Source organism: Chamaea fasciata, unplaced genomic scaffold (genome assembly GCF_029207755.1).
Source record: "Chamaea fasciata isolate MVZ Bird 193981 ecotype frontalis unplaced genomic scaffold, bChaFas1.0.hap1 SCAF_1, whole genome shotgun sequence".
Taxonomy (NCBI): Eukaryota; Metazoa; Chordata; class Aves; order Passeriformes; family Sylviidae; genus Chamaea; species Chamaea fasciata.
Genome location: NW_027094086.1, coordinates 35410201 through 35430203, shown reverse-complemented (window position 1 = coordinate 35430203; position 20003 = coordinate 35410201). Strand labels below are relative to the sequence as shown.

At 37.0% G+C, this 20003-nt stretch overlaps 1 protein-coding gene across 4 annotated transcripts in view; it reads right to left on the bottom strand.

Moving 5' to 3' along the window:
* Positions 1 to 20003, bottom strand: part of PDE7A (phosphodiesterase 7A) — a 74645-nt gene that overhangs the window by 33333 nt on the left and 21309 nt on the right. For 3 of the 4 annotated variants that reach the window (XM_066180549.1, XM_066180557.1, XM_066180560.1), the window contains exon 2: positions 2907 to 2967. In XM_066180549.1, coding sequence (XP_066036646.1) covers positions 2907 to 2967 — 61 coding nt within the window. Of the gene's footprint in view, positions 1 to 2906; positions 2968 to 9724; positions 9785 to 20003 lie in introns of those variants that run through there. The other variant, XM_066180554.1, reaches the window with a different exon arrangement.

The following is a 20003-nucleotide window of genomic DNA, read 5'->3' as shown; positions in this document are numbered from 1 at the left end:
TAGCTGAGAGGTGCATGCTCACCAGCACAAGCAGTCAAGTTCCCCATGCTTTCTACCCCACGGACAGTAGAAAAACTTTCAGTCAGTATAAAGTAACAAGAAAAAGAAATGCAAAGAAAAGCAATAGAAAAATCAAGAAAGTATCAAGATTACACAGAAGCACTTACAAGATATTTTGAGAATTCCTCATAGTTGCTGAGAAAAGTGGTTGAGGTGATGCAGGTGTATTAGCCTTTCCAAGGTCTTAAAAGAAAAATTCTACAATGCTGCATCTGTATCTATATTTTAAAACAGTAAATAAGCCACTCGGGAGTGGCTTAGTGTATATTTTGGGAATGGGGTATGATGGATGAGTCATTACAGTCAACGCTGCTTGTTTATATCGACACACTGATGAAGGCAGTTAGGAGTCAGCTTTTCATTTTGCATACCCCTAAAAGAAGGATCTTTTAAATTGAACCTGGACACACTGCTATGTCACAGGAATTCCTATTAGTGTAAATGAACTGCCATTGGATTACCATTGGAACAGCCAGAAAAAAACACTGAAAGAAGCAACTTCATGGCCAGCACAACTAAACAAAGGCAGAGGGAGTCATTGTAGATACTCTTAAGCCTTGTCTTTTTGGTCTGCTAAGATAAACACCTTATCAAGGTACATTTTACTAGTAGATACAGTTTGTATGGAATAAAACCAACAAAGTAAAAGGCAAATATTCTCATGACTGTGCCTGACTTTCCATTAAGTTACAGCTGAGGATTCCTTACAGCTTATTCTGCTCAAGTGTACTAAGGTAAATAGAACAATTACAAAACTCTCACAATACTGTAGGAAATGCAATGCTTCCCGTTTTTTTGCAAAAAATTGTAATGGAATATATTAACCCTTGAATCTACTCTGATATGAATGTTTCTACATACCGATGAGTCCAACTGTTCAGCTTTCAGGCTGGTCTTTTTTACAGTCCATTTACAAGTACAAAAATAATAAATATGTAAATAGTTGCTAACTCATACAGTATAGTGCACATAACATTTGGGAAAACCAAGTGATCTCTATTAAGTGAGAAAATAATACAGATCTGTCACATAATGATTCAAACATGCCATGAGCAATTTTTTGTTTGCTTGTTGGTACCCTCCTCCCCCACCTAAGTTGGAAGTCAATCCTTTAAAAGATTTACTGCTCTGAATAGCAGAACAGCATGAATGAATTATGCCAGCAAGAGTTATACTATTCTTAACAAGCACCAATCTCATTATGTAATAATTAATTCCAATGAGAGTACAAGTGAAAAATTAATTTACTTAACATCATGTTCTGAATATTTTCCAGTTCTACCTATGAGAATAGTGGAAGATTTCCAAGACAAATTAGATTTTTCTCCCCATTCAGATGTATATACCAAAAACTAGAGGAAGTTGTGCTTTTCTTCTCTCTAGGACTACTTGAGCATTATCACAAATCCTTCTGCAGAAATGATGGGCCTAACTACTTCATTTTAACTTTTGAAAATAAAATAAACCTATTTACAACAACAAAAAAACCCAACAGCTTTTTCAATAAACATTTAGAACCCAGCATCTTCTGTTCTCATCTTAACAAATCCCTAAAGTAATTAAATTCTCTGATCAAAAACCCTTCAGCAGACAGTCAATGCTACAGTATTAACAACTTCATAAATGTAAAAAAATCAAAGTAACTGGAAAAAAAATGTGAAGCTGCTCAGTCAAAATTGGATTTATATGTATATATGACAATATATTCCTACATACGTAGGTTAGGACTATAAATTCATATACACACATGCATATAGCTTACAACTTTAAATTCATAGACAATGCAGTTATGAGTTTCTGGGGACTTTAACATGTACAATATACCACTAAACTGAAAAGACTCAGGGCATAAAAAGACATGTTGTGGCTGATTTAGTTGGAGATGGTTAAGAATTTGTAATGAGTAGCTGTTGGTGTTCATTGAGCTGTGCAAGACATCATGCAAGCATTCATAGTCCATAATTTCAACACAAATTCATAGCTCAAGGTGGCTTAAATTAAGTGGCATCATTTAACAGTGAAACAGACTTAGAGCACATACACAGTCCCCATGCCATCTGCACCACCAGCAGCCTCCAGAAGAGGTGTGGGGAATACTCAATCTGGCAGCCAGATCTGCAAGAGCTTTGCATCTTTCTCCTCTCAACAAGTGACCTCAACTCCTTCTGCGCACTCCATATCACAGAGGGTCTCCCCTGGATGCTTTCCCCTCCCAATACCATTCTTCCCTTTGAATTCAACTTTTACCCTTTGTCTCCTTGCTACTCTGGAAGCACTCCTCAGTAAGCTGATTGAACTACTCAGCCCTCTCATGCATCCTTTCCCTCCTCAAGTCACCTTCTAGGATTAATGAGAAAAATTTTGTTTAAAATCATATCATTATTTCAAGAACACCTTGCACATTTCACAGCCTCAGTATTGAAGTTTTTAAGAGTGTGTGGTAACTAACTCTCCAGCAAGTGTTCTCTAAGCTACAGTTTTAACTAGAAAGATAGCATGCAGAGGTGGCAAATTCCACTGCAGAAAGATCAATCATGAGTCACTTAGAAAACTCTCCTTCTTACCATACATATTGGGTTAATAATAAGAACTTTCCTTTTTCTTTAATATAGGAGTAAAACATCCTACACAATATTTAACTTAGGAAAGAAGAAAAGAAAAAAGGCAAACAACCAAAAAACCCAAGTCAATGCAAAAGAACCCAAACTCTTGTAGAGATTCTAACTAAAATATTATCCAGGAGAAAGAGAATGGCAAGTTTATTAATTCAACAGAGATATTAAAAAGTTATTATTTAAATCAATCATAAATGTTGGAACTTGCAATATAGAAAATGGTGTGCTTACCTAGCATACGAATGTACAACGCAGTCTGATCAGAGCTGTCATAGGAAATTGCTCCACGTCTCTGAAAAAAAAAGTGTATTTTAAGCAGGTTAGAAGCAAATAATTTTTAAATTGAAATTAAAATAAAGTATTAATTGACCATTTTCATTTTAACCCTTAACACTAATTTCAGAAATTGTGCGTCTTTCATACAAAATGCATCTTTCAAGCACTTATATCTACTGATTTTGCTTTGAGAGGGGACAAAGGAAGGATAGGAATTGGTAGTGAAGAGATTATGAAAAGCGAGATCAGAGCGTGGCAAAAAACATCCCCATATATTTCTTTCCAATGTTCCTCAGTCATTCCTCACAATAGGAAAGACATAGAACGAGATTACACAGACACAAGAAAGTGCTTCTCATGGCCTTCTAAAACACCATACTTGAAACAAATTCATGCAGTTCCTGGTTTATATATCTACTTTTACCTACAGGGTATTTCCATCTTCCAAAGGTAAAAGATGTAAAAGAACTGAAATTACACCATTACTGCAGCCCAAGGATGCACTTTCACATGCTACTTTCATTCTAGCCTGTATTTTCTGTAGGCAAAGCAAGGTATTACTGAGGTAAGACGTTATATATAAAGGCATTTCAGAGAAAACCACAAGTAGTAGTTCAAATTTGATGATAAAAGTTCAGAAGAGTCATCAAGTTATCCATGTACAACACTGAGATAGTCCCACATAAGCTGTATTTTTTACCTACATGGGACACATATGTTTCACACATACTCAGCTATTGTGGTAGTTAAAATCCAGGAAGTCTCCCAGGAGGTGGTGAACTGGTCCTCTAACAGCTAAAAACTGGAGGAATGTTCTCACTGGCATCACAGTCTGCAAAACACGATTCCACCTAGCACCCAGCCTCACATCTTGCCTTTATTGTACTCTGACCATCTCCTGCCCCTTCCTAAGGCCATCATTAATGCTACTTGTAAATCCTAGGATTAGAGGACTGCCTTCACAATCAGACCTCCATTTTGGCAGTTCAGAACATTTGTTCTTTACAGAAATAAGATTTTTTGTGGGAGGTGCACATTAGAAACTCGTGTCACCTCTCTATACACCACACTTCTTTCTTACTCTGAGGACAGGAAAGTCCTTGATGCCGAGTCACCACATGCCTTTGAGAACTTCAGATAAAAGTCAGCCTGGTGACAAACACAATCACCCATTTTTCATTTGTGCATCAGGAACCACACTCCCTCATGGACACACAACAGCCTGAAAAATGTGCAACTTCAAAAGAGAAGAAATCAAACCATGCTAGGAAATGGTAGAAAAAATAATGTTGGCTATTGAGAAGCATTTTGAAGGAAAGAAAATGAAGGAAAGAAAAATTATGTGGAAAGGCAAAAAGGCAGAACTGCTGATATGCATCTATCCACAGAACAACCAGACTGAACTCAAAGACAGACTAGAGATTAATAACCTCAATCACCGTGATCTGCACAAGTGATGCGCTAAGACTCCAAACTCCTAAGTTACACTTTTTTAAAAAATATTTTCATGACAGAACATTAAACATGCCAAAAAATAAAACATTACACTTGAAGTTGTAGAAGTTTTTTTCCAAAACTAAGCTTAACATGCAATCAGAAGTGACCAAAAGACCTAGCTCCAAATGGGGTCCAATAATAACAGCTGTTGTAAAGACTACAAGGAAGAACTCCCTGTACAGAACTTTTATGTCATCTTAGCTTTTGTTCTGTATTTCCTTGGAAGATCATAAACCATGCAAATAATTCCTCAATATATGTCTGTACAGCATTTCTCACAGCAGTGTGCCTGTCCCAATGGGGAAGGCAGAAATACAACTCATCAGCCAGAAAATGATGCTGATTTCTCACTAACATTTACAATGTTTTTCATTAAACTTGCCTTTGAGTTTCAGAAAATCTCAGCTGAATATATTTTCTGTAGCCTGGAACATTTCATATCACTGACTAGGCACAATCAGTGATGTAATTTAGTGCTAACTTGCAATTTGCACCTGTCTATCACAGAGTTCTGGACATGTCCAGTACAGTTCTGTAATATAATACAGGAGAAACCTAAGCACACATGCAGCTACAAGACCTACATCCAGCTGGAGCATTAGTCTCCAAGAAAGAAAACAATATATAAAAATTTACTGAAAAATAAATCCTTTTGATATGTCAATTCTAAAATATAATTTGCTCCCTACTATACTCTTAGATAAAGCAGTATATATAAAGTAATGGACCCATGTATGATCTCAAATACAAAGCACATTTTTAAAAACATACAGTAGTTGCTTACACAGACAAGTGATTTTGCTCTGCAATGATACACTTGAAACAACAAAATCTAGCAAAATTACCTTAAAAAGTTTGATTCTCTAAGGAAAAATAGAGACAATTTATTGTATAAATTTGACTAGCAATCCTACACAAATAGTAGGGCATTTTCAGCTAATTCTTCTAAAAGGGCTGAGGTCTCAAAGATACTGACTCATTGAAATGTGTTAAATAAAATAGATAAGAGGAAAACATGTATTATCAAGTTCCACCAACAGATGTTGGGTGGGTGATGAGTGGTCAGATCTTTTATCTTCAGCCCAGGCAAATAAGTGAGGTACAGAGAGCTGAGCACTATGGTGGGCAGTCCGAGACAAAGGATGAAGCTGATGGTACAGAGGGGTTTTGGCAACTTGCGTTAAGTGAACTAATAATATTGTACTCATCCAGACACAGATTGCTTTGTGTCAGCTTACCCTGCAAATATGTAACAGACCATCTATTACAGGTTGTGGTGCAACACCTCTTTTCCCACTTCAAATAATACTGTCAGTGCATTTGTCGTTCTACCCCCTACAGTACTCCAGAAAAATGCAAGGAAAAAGGCAGAAAGACAGAAGTAATTTAGCATACCTTGTGTGTGGTTCTTCAAGATATACTGCCCAGATTCTACTACTTAAACCCATCAAACAGAAAAACCAGATTTAATCCTTCAGCTTTTACTGCAACATAATCGGACAGACAGCAAATTCTTAAGAAGGAAGGCAAACATGTCTTGAAGAACTAAAGTTACTGTGAAGCACTCAACCATTCTAACAATTTAATCAGCAGGATTTTACCCTTGTTGATGACCAAAAATGTCACCCTCCACATTGCTAATCAAAGGCCTACTTCTCTGTTGCTTACACCAATACACCAAGACTATACTTACCCTAAAAATATACCTTACTTACACACAGTTGAGACAACCATAGCATACACTGAATCACTCTACAGACACCTTGGATCAGAAATCTTTGTGGATTAAGACTGGCTTCTGGCACCTCAAGATATTACTTGTTGTCATGTTATTGTCAATATTTTTAACTCATTTAGCATAGAATTTTATTTCTAAATCTCTGCGCCACCTCTTTGGTCTACCTGAAGATTTGTACCTGTTAATACCAGTACTGACCCTCTGTGCAAATATCAAATAAATAAGCACCATTCCAGCAAGCAGACAGAATTACTAGTGCTCAAAGACAAGACAACCCTAATGTGTTTGTGTTTAGGCAAGTTCTGTTTTCAAGCACAAGGACAACTTGGTTGCCGGGAATGTGCTGGACCCTAAGAGATTCAACAAATTCCTCAAATGATTAGGTGAGGTTCTCAATTGCTCTGCTCCTCTCTAGGCAGGCCCAAGCACAGGCACCTGAACTGGGTGGGCTGTTTTAGCTTCAGCAGTAAAGATGGATGTCAGAAAGATGACTGGGAAGGATTGTTTATACTGGACTTCCACTTTCAAAGCCTCACCTTAAACTTCAGTTTCACACCAGAGTATTGTTTATTCTTCCAAAGGGCCATACAGTAAAAAAGCTTCCTTTTTTCCTCTCTTTTGAGACATTCTTGTGAAAAGTGAATGGAGGAAGTTCAAACTAAATTGGAAGATCCATTAATCCTCTAAGAACAACACTGATACAAGGGCTCTGCAAAAAAATGCAAAGGGAGTCTCTACCAGAACTTAGATTTAAGTCAGATCTCTCTGAACATCTTTTCACAAAGTATAGAAAGTTATTAAAGGCCACGCAATGGGAACAACGTGCCAAAATAGCACACAGATACATCTTCAAAGGGAAACCGCTTCAGTGATGCTTGGGAGTGCAAGCATTTGCATGTATCACTTGGAAACGGAGCACCTGCTGCTGTTTGTGTCAAACAGAAATGTTTCCATTGATGTATCAGTTTTATCACATGGACTTCCCAATCTTGTTGAGAGCAGAGCACCAGCATTACTGCTGGGCACTTTATTTTGGCAAGGGCCAGCTTGTGGACTGCCTAGCAAAACAACTCCTGGTCTCATTCTCTAACAAAACCTGCTAGAGCTGTTGGCCTTCAAAATTCAGCACCGCCCATCAGAAAGAAGCATGCATGCTTTTTGACACACGACCCTCATTTTGCTACTCAGTTGTTTATTCAGAAGCTGGGAAAGAAAAGACAGAGGACAGAGAGCAACACAGCCAGGCAGGTGTTTTTACGTACCTGACTGTCCAGTCCAAGCTCTTTGCTGAACTATCAGAGCATTAGTCTCAACTGCTCTGAAGACAAGTGTGGGGAAGTTGTTATACCATGGCAACTGCAATGTACTGGTTATGCTGCCTCAAATATACACACTTGGAAAGCTTTTAAGATCTTAAGACAGTTTATGAATTAGAAGTCTTGAGAATGACAAACTAGTTAAGACCTTATTTCTCCAATTATTATTAGATTTCAAAAGCAAGACTCATGTATCTTAGACTAATTTCAAATATTTAGAAGTTCCATGCTAGTTTTCCAAAAGGCACCATCAATTTTTTAACTCACTAAAGTGCAGGAAAATGCTCTTTACAAGCACTTAAACTGACACTGAATTTAGGTAAGCCACTGTAAAATGATCCTACTACTATTTAAAAATTTCACTGCAGTTCAAAGCGTTACTCTGAAAGTTTATCAAACAAGCAGTAAGAAAATGTTATTAATACTGTCTTTCTGAAATTTAATCAGTAGTAAGAACCACGCCCTTTCCTTCAAATATTCAAAAGTGATAATTTTAACGTTCTCTTCCATATGAAGCTATTTTACATGATCACCTCACAAGACAGATGGCAACCATTTTTAAACTCAGCTATCATTTGAATGATAGTTATCAATGCTAGTGATACATATACCTCACAAGCATATGTAAGCTATTTTTTCTTATTTACCTCAGATGTATATCATGTGGCATAAGAGTTATCCAAAGCTTTATATTATATAAAAAAAAACCCAAGACTTAAAAATATACAAAACAAAAGCTTGACAATTGATCAGAAAGAATGTACAGTCAAAAAAAAAAAAAAAAACCCCACATGTAATTTAAGTGAAGACAGAAATCACAAGGGTATTGCCTAAGGAAACTAAATCAGAATAGCAGAAAGATTCAAGGCAATGGCAAAATAGGTAATTGGACGAACAAAAAAATACTATTTCTTTAAAAGAAACCACATGTAAAAACATAATCCTAAATAGCAGTGAATTTTATGCCTATCTGTATTATGTCAGCTACCTGGAATTCCTATTTTTCCCTACCTTAAAACAATCTCTGACCAAAGGGGATTAGACATAATCCTTGAACAGGTTTATGTAAAGTTCCAAAAAGCCAGCAGTTCAACAATGTAACAGTAAAATGCAGAAGATGTACTGGTCTAGCACACAGGCTGTAAATCAGTAGAATCTGCCTTCAGTCACAAGCAAACATCCATTGAGTTTCCTGGTCTCTTTCTTGATGCCACAAAAGTTGTCACAAGTACTAGCAACTAAGCCTGACCCTTTTTACTTTAATAAATTTAGAAACATGTTATTGGCAATAACTGAAAAGTACAGGCATGGATGCCTGGCAAAGTTTGTTTTCACAACAAACTCAAATTCAAGCTTGTTCAGATTCTCCTGTTAACTGGACAAAAATTTTAGAAGCATGTATCAGTAACAATAACAAAAAAAATCTGTCTATAAGGAGCTCTATTTTTTTTTTTAGCTTCCTTTATTCTCTCCAATGATTCTGGCTCTCCTTCATAATCCTACACTTAAATTTATTCCTCTTTCTGGAATTAATTTCAGATTATGCAGTGAGCTATGCTGAGAAGAGCCTGGTCTCATCTCCAGACACCAATCTCACCTATATTTACTAGCACAAATATCCATTATGGGGATACTTACATTCTTTGGAATGAGAGAGTAAAAACTTAATTCTAACAGTAGCATGCATTTTTCAAAATACAGGGAACTCAAATGGAAAAGGCTACAAAGTAAGTAATGTAGATATTTCACATAAGCAAACAAAACTGGTATTTCCACTCCTGCAACTCTGAAATCAACAATACAAAAAGGATATCCTGTCCAGGACGCAAAATACACTAATTTGTATTATTCTCACTATGTTTAAAATTGTTTTTCCTTATTTTCACAAAGGCTTTAAAGTGCTATAAAGTTGAAAATCTGCTAGTAACAGAGGCAAGCCAACTCCTGCCATTCAGAAGCCATTTCAGATCCCTTTTTTAACCCGTCTCCTAACTGGCACTGCTACAAACACACTCTTTCTCGCTTCAAGGCAAGCAAAAGTCAAGAGCTACAAAATCACATATGAACACTTAAGAAACACAATCTTAAATGCCAAATGATGTTTCCAAAACAGATTAGATTTTAAAAGGAAAAATAAGTGCTCATGAAGTTCTTAATGACTTCTTTTCTCTCCAACTCCTTATAAACTCTTTTAGTCAAAACAGATTTTAAAAATGGCCTACCTTAGAAGTAATCCATTTGATAAAAATCAGAGCTAAACACCAGATCAATGCAATTCCCATTGGATCACCCCAAATACCTGAAGCATAATCTCCCCCCGATGGCCAGCAGTGCTGAAAGCAGCAGGGCAGAGCAGTGAGGCACAAGGCAAGCGGCAGCTGTCACCTGACAGCCCCTGCAATGTGCTCTGCCCCGCACCTCTCGCTGCCAGCTCTGGACTCAACAAGAAAGTTTTACAACCAGAGGACACGGCACTTAGGAAAACTTTATTGAACACCACAGAAACGCTAAAGGAAATGTAAAACCACGATTACATCCTTTCCTCATCTTTAAATACAGCAAAGTGTGCTGGACAATAGGGTCAAACTCCAGTAGTCAAAACACCAGAGCTAAGTCAGGATACTGCCTTGCCTTCAAACGCTATGAAGAGCCTGTTTCCATCAGATTCCAACACTTGTGATATTCACAATTTCCTTTCATCTCTGCCACCTGAAGAACTGCTAAGAACTGAATTTCAAAACGTATTTCAATACTGATTTTATAGCAATGTACTATAAATAATGTTAATGAAAGTTAATGCACCGAATATGCGCAATTGTTAAAACCAATTATCATTAACTTCTTCTTTTGTCCACTAAATACTGGGCCATCCTTCACACTGTCTTTCTAGCCATTCCCACTCATGCCTGAACTGGCTGGGGCTTTCATTTATTGCTTCAAGGGTCGAACCTGGCTAGAGCCTCCCTAGCCCTCCCCAGGGTTGGAAAGCAGTGTAACTTCCTCCAGGAACACTGATTATGCAGCGAAGTGGTCCTACGCGCTTGGTGCAGCCTTGAGATTCGTTCTAATTTCTGTCATTTTAAGCTGACAAAAGAGTTGCGTTTCAGAAATACAAAGAAATGCTTTGGAAATACTTAGAGAAAAAAAAACAGCGGAAAAAAAAAGGAGCTACAGTGGGGGAGAAAAAGGAATAGTGTAGGATAATGAGGAGTTTAAAAGTATGAAGCCAAATAACTGAAAGCAAAATTATGTGAAGTCTGCTCTTCATATATATATATATATATATACACATATATATATTTTGGCACAAAAATTAATTCCAAATTCCAATATGTGCACAAACACAGAAATTAGCACAGATCACCAAAGGAGTAGTTTTAACATTAAGAAAATAATGTCCTCCCCTCCACAGGAAAAGGGGACATACCACAGTGGATTTTTACTGAATTAAGGACAAGATTTCTTAAGTGGGATAGGGCTATTTGTTATTTTATATCACGACTCCAAACATTTATGATGTCTTTTAAGCTATTATCATGGTCTCAGCACAAGCTGTGAATCCCTACAGAACCATTACACTCTAAACATTTATCTTCTGCCCTGTCCCGATGCCCTGGAAGACCAGTCAGACCAAAACCAAAGGCAAGAACATTCAGAATGGGCCTTTTGGTACCTCACTTAATGAATGCAGCACTTATCTAAAGGTCTGTTCCACATAAAATACAAACTGGCACAGATATAGATTGAAAAACATTACCACCTCTGAACAGTTGACAAGGTTAAAACACCCTGACAATTAATCACCACCAGTCTGATGTTTCTGTAAAAAAAACCCAAACCAAATCCACAATAAATGGCACCAGGCTATATTTGCATTATAATTTGGCACAACTGGAGCAGATCAAAACACAGCTGCTGTTCAGATCTTTACACCTACACTATAGGAAGCCCAGGAGTTTTAATTTTTTTTTTGCAGGCCATATTTACTCCAACTTCTTGAACCAGATTCTGCCACAGGAGGTTCAAGGCTGCCAAAAAAATGACCCAGTAACTGATCAAACCTCTACAATCCTATTGCAGGTTAGGGCATATTTGGTGCACACAATGAGTTAAATGATTTTGTTTCTTTTGGAAGAAGCCTGGTTGGCACATACCAAAACCACTCCAGAAAACAACCAAATGGGCATAGCAAACAGGAACAATGAGGTGAAATTTGCTTCAAGGCTGAACTCTCCTCTGAATAAAACTCCAGCATAAATAGCCTTACACTCTGAAATGTCAAGCATTCCTTTCCATCATCACTATTATCAATCCCTAACAAGCCTTCTGTTTTCCTATCTCAAAACACATGAAGATGTTCTTGGAGTGTGTGCATGGTCTTGCCCCAGGTGCATGGAGCAAGACTTTCTTCCACCAATTTCAGAAATACAACATTATCTTAGAAAATAGAGCTATACAAAGTGATCACCCTTTCCTCTTTTGTCTTCCACCTTTAAGTGGTTTAATTAAGAAGCTTCCTCTTACTGAAAGTTTTCTTAAAACTGTCTCATGCATAAGTTTAATATGAGAACACTGAAATAAAAACATTTGACCACCTGTTAAGCACCACTACACCATTATTTGTTTTAATTACAGCTTGGAAATGGAAAGATTGTTTTGGCAATACTATTCTGAATTTGGAGACAGAGTAAGATCAGAAAGTGCACTAGTTTGTATGGAAATCAACACAGAAGTTAAAGTGCTTCTTTTGGGGAAAGTGCTGCTTTGAATAATCCCACTTACAATTCCAAGGTGAAAGTAATTACATCTTACAAATATGTGGAAGAAATTATTCAAGGTTTCAAGTACAGTAAACTTGCAGGTAGAAGGCAACATAAAAATGAGGTAATACTAAATTCCCTCTTTGTTATCATACTCCCTGTTATACTGCCTCAGTTCCGGGATTGCAGGGACCCTTGAGCTGTGGACATCACCATCAGTGTCAGCTTCATCTTGAAACTAAGACGCACACCAAAATGAATAGCTATCATACAGTGCATCGTATATTTTTAAAACTGGGGAATTTGCTAATGCTGTTTCATTTTCTTTCTTCTTTTTCTTCACTGCTTTCTAACAGATTCTTTTTAATTTTTTCTAAAACCCATTTTCTTGATGTCTGCAGAGACACCATGGCAGGATTTACAGTATATAACGTTCACATACAAGTTGTTACCTATTCCTCTCTCTTTACCATCAGCTCACACGCACAAGTGCAATTGCTGTGCCTTACCATTTCTAAAGGAACAGAAATATCTCAATGGCTTCCATGTAGACTTGATGATAAGCAGTATTGTAGATGCATTTAAGCAGTCAAAGGCATGTTTTGCTACAATTTTTGCATTTACCGAACAAGCCTCTCTGTGCTGTTCCTGATAAGACAAGCATGCATTATCAATACTGCAGAAAGCAGCCGGGGTCTTGCAACAGTTGTTATAAAGATTCCATTAAGGAATTTGCTAAAGATATCAGTTTGTTCTCGTTGGGAAGCAGGCATCACATGGGACCAGCTCCTACCCATTCAAAGTAGCTCCCCATTAATACACCATGATGATTTCTAAGGCTCCAATTATTTCCATATACACTCCTAGAGACCTGAAAGGCTCCATGCAGAAACCCATTATTTCCTATTATGTACTCTGTTATTTGAAGTACCAAGTACAGGATCCCAATTTTACTTGTAAATTTCTTAATACCCATCTGTTCCAATACTTTTCTATTTTTATTTATTTTCCTGAAGTTCATCAGCCCTGAGAAATGACTCAGGGTTGCCTTACAAAGCTTAGTAATTACCTGTTAAAAAAAAAAAAAAAAAAAAAAAAAAAAAAAAAAAAAAGTAAAAAAAAAAATCAGTAACACCTACAAGAAATCAAGAGCTGAGGCAAGAGCACCAGATTTCAGAGACACTACTGGGTCTCAAATGATCCTCTGTTTTAAATACAGCAGAGCTTCATAAATCTCCATCACCACCTGAGCTTTTATACTAAAGTTGAAGGCCTGTTGCTTATCAGTCCTACTTGCCAGAACGACCTGATTTCACATGCACACACTTGTACACCTGGCCCAGAAAAGAAATCTCCATGGAGTCTCCTTTGCCCTTCAAACAACCCCCCTTCCAGAAGAGAGGCTTGTGGCACACTGATTTCTAGGATATACTCCTAACTGACCTATTACTTGCTGTGAACTATATTAACAGCATGTAATGACAGTAGAGGAATAAGCCTATCATTTACAAATTCATCAGCACACAGTGGAAAATATTTCCATCACATTCATTTCCATCTTTGCTTTTCTCCCTGTCTCGTTAGATATCATGTGTGATCTCTCTCTCCAGCAGACTTCACTAAAAAAGAATAATTAAATGGTAATCTATGAGTATTCTTGTAACAAGTGTGGGTAGCTACTGCTGCAGCCCAACCCAACCACTAAGCACTGCACTCAAGGGAAAAAAAAAAGAAGATAATACACCATTATTTTTCTAGATACTGAGTGCAGAACTTCTAGAATTTCACAATGTATACACAATGACCAACTTCTACAAATTCTACTTCTATTTACATTTTAATTTAAAACGTTATCTAAGCATTTTACTTCCATTTCAGCTAATTTAAAAGATTTGCTGTGTTAGCCCAAGTTGCAACTAGGTACAAGATTCCAACTACCCTAGCTGTTTATTAACAAAATTATAGAATCATTTAGGCTGGAAAAGACCTTTAAGATCATCAAGTCCAACCACTAACCCAGCACTGCCAAGTCCACCACTAAACTATGTCCTTAAATGCCACATCTACACATCTTTTGAGTAATTCCAGGGAGAGTGACTCATCAACAAAGCTACATATCAGCTATAAGCAAACATGAAAATCTAAGAAAGTTGGCAAAAATTACATTCACGACCACAACTACATATAAATCACTACTGCAACTGCCTAACTCAGTGCAACTAAACTCAAAAGGCTGGTTGATCTTAAACCAAGGGCTGAGAACTCCAAAACATGAACTTTGAAAATCAAGGACAGCTACAGACCCAGAGGGCAAAAATTATACCCTTAAAAACTACTTTTCAGTTTTAGAAATCTTCCATTTCAGCCCTCAGTAAGATAGAAAAGGAAATAAGCCCCTCTTAGAAAAGATACAATCCCAATGAATAAATGAAGTCAACAACTTGGATTTCTGCACCATCACCCATTCTGTGAATTTTCTATTGCTACTGCAACGTAGCAATAGAAAACTATCAGGATCATGCTATGTATCCTTTATTTCTAAAAGGGATAAGAGGCAGTCTATATTTTATAAACAAATCATATAAATCTTTGTCCAAAGAAGCACATTATTAAACATTGCATTTTTCGGATGGCTGTTTTAAACCTTTCCTCTTATTTGACCAACATCATGATTTTGCAGGTTAACAGAAATGGACACACAACACTGAAAAAGGCAAGATCATACATATCGTAGTTGAGGGGTGTATAAGAACATTTTTAAACTTCCTTGCATAGATTAGACACCTTGAAACAGTTTGCTTCTTTTTAAAATTATTCTTTTGCAATACAAATTAGAACGCTCTCAGTGTCTCTGTCATATCATGAACTTCAGTTTAGCTGGATATGTTTCCATAAGAAAAAGTGTTACATGGTAGAAATTGGCTCAGTGACAGGCAATCCAATTTAGATCATTTAAATGTAGAAACGCTGAAATTCACTGTTTTAGGTAAAACAAATCACCAGAAGATTAACTGAAGTTCTACAATACAGTATTCTTTCTCTGATTTATTCAGACAAATGTTTTCAAAGGACATTGAATTACCATGGCATTTTAGGCCTTTGTTTAAATTCACAGAACTAAGGTTTCTGCTTCTCTCCAGAGAAGAGATTTTGAAAAAAAGTTATATAGGACTTTTTTCAAAGCCTCTTTAAAGAAACAAAGAGACAAAAAAGTATGAAAAAGTTAGGACAAAGTTGATGCACTTTTTAGGAAATAATAATTTTTTAACCCTTGGATGTAGTGAGTCTTACACCTTGGAGAGAGAACCATACTACCAGTTGTACAGATGCTCAGTCAGGACTGTCTACAGCAGCCTGTTTCTGCCCACCCAGTTGGCAGGTATCTTCACAGCAAGAAACTGGGCCAATTTTAGAGTTCAATACAAATACCTTGATGTGTGATTTTGTAGAGTTAAAGAACTCTACCACTGTTACAAGACAGTTCCACCCGGGTCTCAAGACTGCAATCCACTCAGTAGACTGTTCTGAAGGTGAGATGCAAGAAATTGAGTTTTAGCTGCTCTGAGTTACTGTGTTTCACTATTAAATACACCTTCAGCCAAACTGAATGGTAAACTGGAAGCAAATAAACAGTCATTACAATTCCCACGTACTTCACATATTGCAAGTAACCCGTCTATGTAAGTGAGAACAGTTGAACAGTAACGTGTGACAAGAAAAGCTACCAATCTTTTAGATTGGTATAAAAAATTTATGTTCTATTTCTAAAGCATATCCTTTGAACAGTGAAAGATCATCTTACTGTGCTATATTTAAATGAGAATCTAAATAAAAAACATGCAGTTTACAATCTCACGGAAAAACACAGCAAAACTGTCAACACAACACAACAACCAGGAAAGAAAATTACACAACTTAAAGTCACAGAAGTTGTATCTTATTCTTCACAAATTATCAATAGAAGACACAAAGGACACAACAATCTGTCTTCTAAATTCAAGGTTTAAGCTTTTTGCCTTGGAGAGAAGCTTTCCCAATAACTCTTAAGCTTATAGCTCACCTGAGATTCTGCAGAGCCTCCAGAACTGTGTGCGTGGAAAGGGGGAGCACAGGAAGCACTCAGGGCCTCCCCACACAGCAGCTCATGTATGTATTTCTACGCGTGTCTGTCCAGCTCATGATCTCAGAGAAGAGAGCAATGCAGTGCAATAAATGAAGACTGAAAGGCACAGGGACAGGGTACAATGGGAGATGCTCCTTTTCCCTTGCTCCCTGGGCTTCTCTCTCACTCACATGGGAAAATGAAAAGGAAATCAATAAAATTTATGGTAACAACTAAGAGCCTCTATTTGACTAAGTGATGGGTACTCCCATAGCTATGTGGGCTCACCTCTCTCTAAGCCTAGAGTAATGTCTTCCTGCCTGGTTCTTGTCTAGCAAGTTTTTCCTAATCCAGCACTGCTAAAAGCTACCCTTAACCCCTTCACATACACTTCAATTCACTTTGCAGGAAGCATTTAAAGAACAGTTTACACAAAATGAAAATATTCACACCTATTGAGACTCCCCAGGCAACACAGCTTCCATCTGGTTTAAGCAAGGATTTTCAATTTCCAAATCTCATTTTAAAAAAATTATCAATTCCCACAGGGAAAAAAAGAAACAAAACAAAACCTAACACATTTCAGCAGTTCCCTAGGCACACTGACATATGCTAAAGCTCCAATACAACAGTATGTTAAATATTAGAAAGGCCATAATATAATCATCTTTGTTTCTGTTTCCTTGCTAGCCATCACACAAAAATATTAGGTTGTCAAAAAAGATTAAATTTCAAGCGGAAAGCTGGAAGATTCACTTTCGCAAATTAAGCAGAGACCACGACAGAACATCTGAAATAAATGAAGTCTGGCTTTCATTCTCTTGTGATTATTTCCATTAAAGTAACTGAAGAATTACAGAGGACAAACACTGAAACTGGTTGCACCATTTGCTGTCAAATTCACAAATCAATATTGTATTTAATTTATGACAGTAAATGAAAACAATAATTAACTTAAAGTCATAACAGAGTTTATAAAGAATAAAGGGCATCAAAGAAAGAGCACAAAAACGGCAAAGCACTAAACTAAGAAGCCACACATGGTACCATAGTATATGAAATACAGAAAAGATTGACCAACCACATTCAATTTCTTTCACTTAAAAAAAAAAGTCCCTAATATTTCAAGCTAAAAGAAAACCCAAACAAATGAAGCTAACAAAAACCCCAGAACAACAAAAAACCTCACACACTCGTTATACAAACCCAAATCATAGCAGTTAGTTTCTGCTACATTGTTCTTCCTAAAAGAAATTCATCTAGAGACACATTTGCACTCAACATTTATTTCAGAATTTGCTTGCCCACCATACCCAAAAATGCTTTCAGTCTTCCAACTGAGGATAAACCAACCAGTTTCAACTGAATTGGATAGGCAGACCAATTTCAGCTGAACCCCTTAAACTTGAAGAAGCTCTAATGAAACAGTAAGCTGAAAACTCTAGTCTTCTCCATTCCACACATCTGCCATTTCAACACCTTCCCTCACTTTCCAGGCCATGATATATTATTGCCAGCTTCCCACCTTTCATTTTATTGAGCTACCAATTACAACCGCTTTTTTACATACATCTAAATTCTCATTCTCTGACCTCTAGCAGATGCAGATTTCTTACAGCAAATGCTTTAAAAACTTGCTAATGAAGTTCAATAAAGGTATTTTCATGTACACCTTATGTTTTACAGACATTTACACAGCTTTAAATATGTAGTGACTGCCTTGCATTAATATTCCGCTAGCATGTGGGTGCCAGCAATCCATGCATCCAAACACTTTTCATCAAAACCCGAATGTACTTATTTCAGCTTCTCACCCACTACAGATAAAGCTGACCCTGAAACAGAGAGCGCTTTTCAGTAGTGTTGTGCCTCATGTCTGCAGGTGTTGAACTGAAAAAGACTACTGTGTTTGAGACTGAAATACACTGAAAAGGCTCAGCTTCCCATTACAGAGATGTCAGTGTAAGAAATATTTTCCTGGATATAAAGAAAGAGGATTTGTTTTTGTTTGGTATGGTTTTTTCTAATTGGTCAGTACTAAGAAAGAAGTAGCTGACAAAGGAACAGAAGAATTATAAGCTCAAAACTAATATAAAAAAAAAAAATCCAAGGCAAAAAAAAAAACAATGTATGATTGCAATCCTGTTAGGGGAGGCATGGAAGGAGGCATGGAAACAGGCATAAAAAGAAAGTGCTCTATTAATAGATTAATACATTTTTTTGATGCACTTCACCACTGACACTGACATAGAAAAAAAAGGTGGAAAATATAAAGGAGAAAATCTAGGGACTTCTCCAACTACAACTAATATCCTTCTACAGCCTTCTCTCTTCTGGTACATACTCATTATTCAACCTGAGTGTGCACTATCACATTTGCAACATTCCAAGACCTCCTAGAATTAAAAACCACTTTCAAGTAATTTTTCTTGCAGGGATTTCACAGCAGTACACCTCTGAATTTAATATGTCATTTTTGAAGGTAACAAGATGCTACTTCTATTGTCAAGATTTTAACACTAAATAGAAATTGAATTAACCACAGAAAATAAGTTATTTCAATAGGATTTAAAAGATTTGCATTTGTAAAATTATGTTCCATTTCCATTTGCTTAGTTATCCTGCAGGGATTATGAGAATGGCCACATAATTATTACATTGTTTCTTAAAGAAGCAAGAATTGTAGCAATACCAACAAGAATGTTTATCTCTGAAGCTCCTTGCCACCCACTGGACACCTGTCAGTCTTGGCACTGGCCTTTACGTGCCCATGTAAAGAAGATTTTGCATGGCATAGCCCCCTCTTGACCAAATTAGGCTAACCTCATCTGCATTGACATCAGTGCCTACAATTTTGGAATCTCATGGACAGAAATAGCTTCATCACAGGGCCCAGCATACAAATTAAGCATCTGTATAGGGCATGCTGAACTTGTGGAAGAGATAAAAAGCTGTAGTGGAAAAATCTTAGCATATACTTTGAAGCTGTATCTAATTAAGGCAACAGTTAGCTACTCTGGATGAACTTGTTATTTCAAGTCTGGGGTTTAGTCCGCTCCCTGTCTTCTCTGTTTACACACAAACTAATGATAAAACCTTACATTTTAACCAGGAATCATAACCAGTAGCTCAGTATGTATTTCAGGTATGTGGAAATCACACACATTTTTGATACCAGATCTCAGTTTTGTCTTCAAATTTACCATCACTTATCATCCCATTATTCAGCAAGACACCATTTCAGTTTGCTACAGGATTATCTGCAGGACTAAACCTGTGCTGTCTACACAACAACTAAAAATACCAAGACACAATTAATTTCATTAATGTTACATGATTTAGGCAGTAAAGGGGAAATCTGGCACATCGGATCATAATTATCTCATTAATGTAGTGAACTAATTTTACAGAGGAACTATTGGAAAGGAGTAGAAGGACAAAACAATTAAGCTAGATAAGCAACCCCTGAAACATGTTTGGAAAATGAGGTAGGAGAAAGAGAGGAGTAGCTTGCATAGACTGCAGCAAAATCCCAGGCTTCTCATCATTATGTTCCAGACCTCTCATCATTATGTCAGAGCTGGGAGTTCACAGATCAAAAGGTGCACAGCACCACACACACTGTTCTCCAGGGGAAAG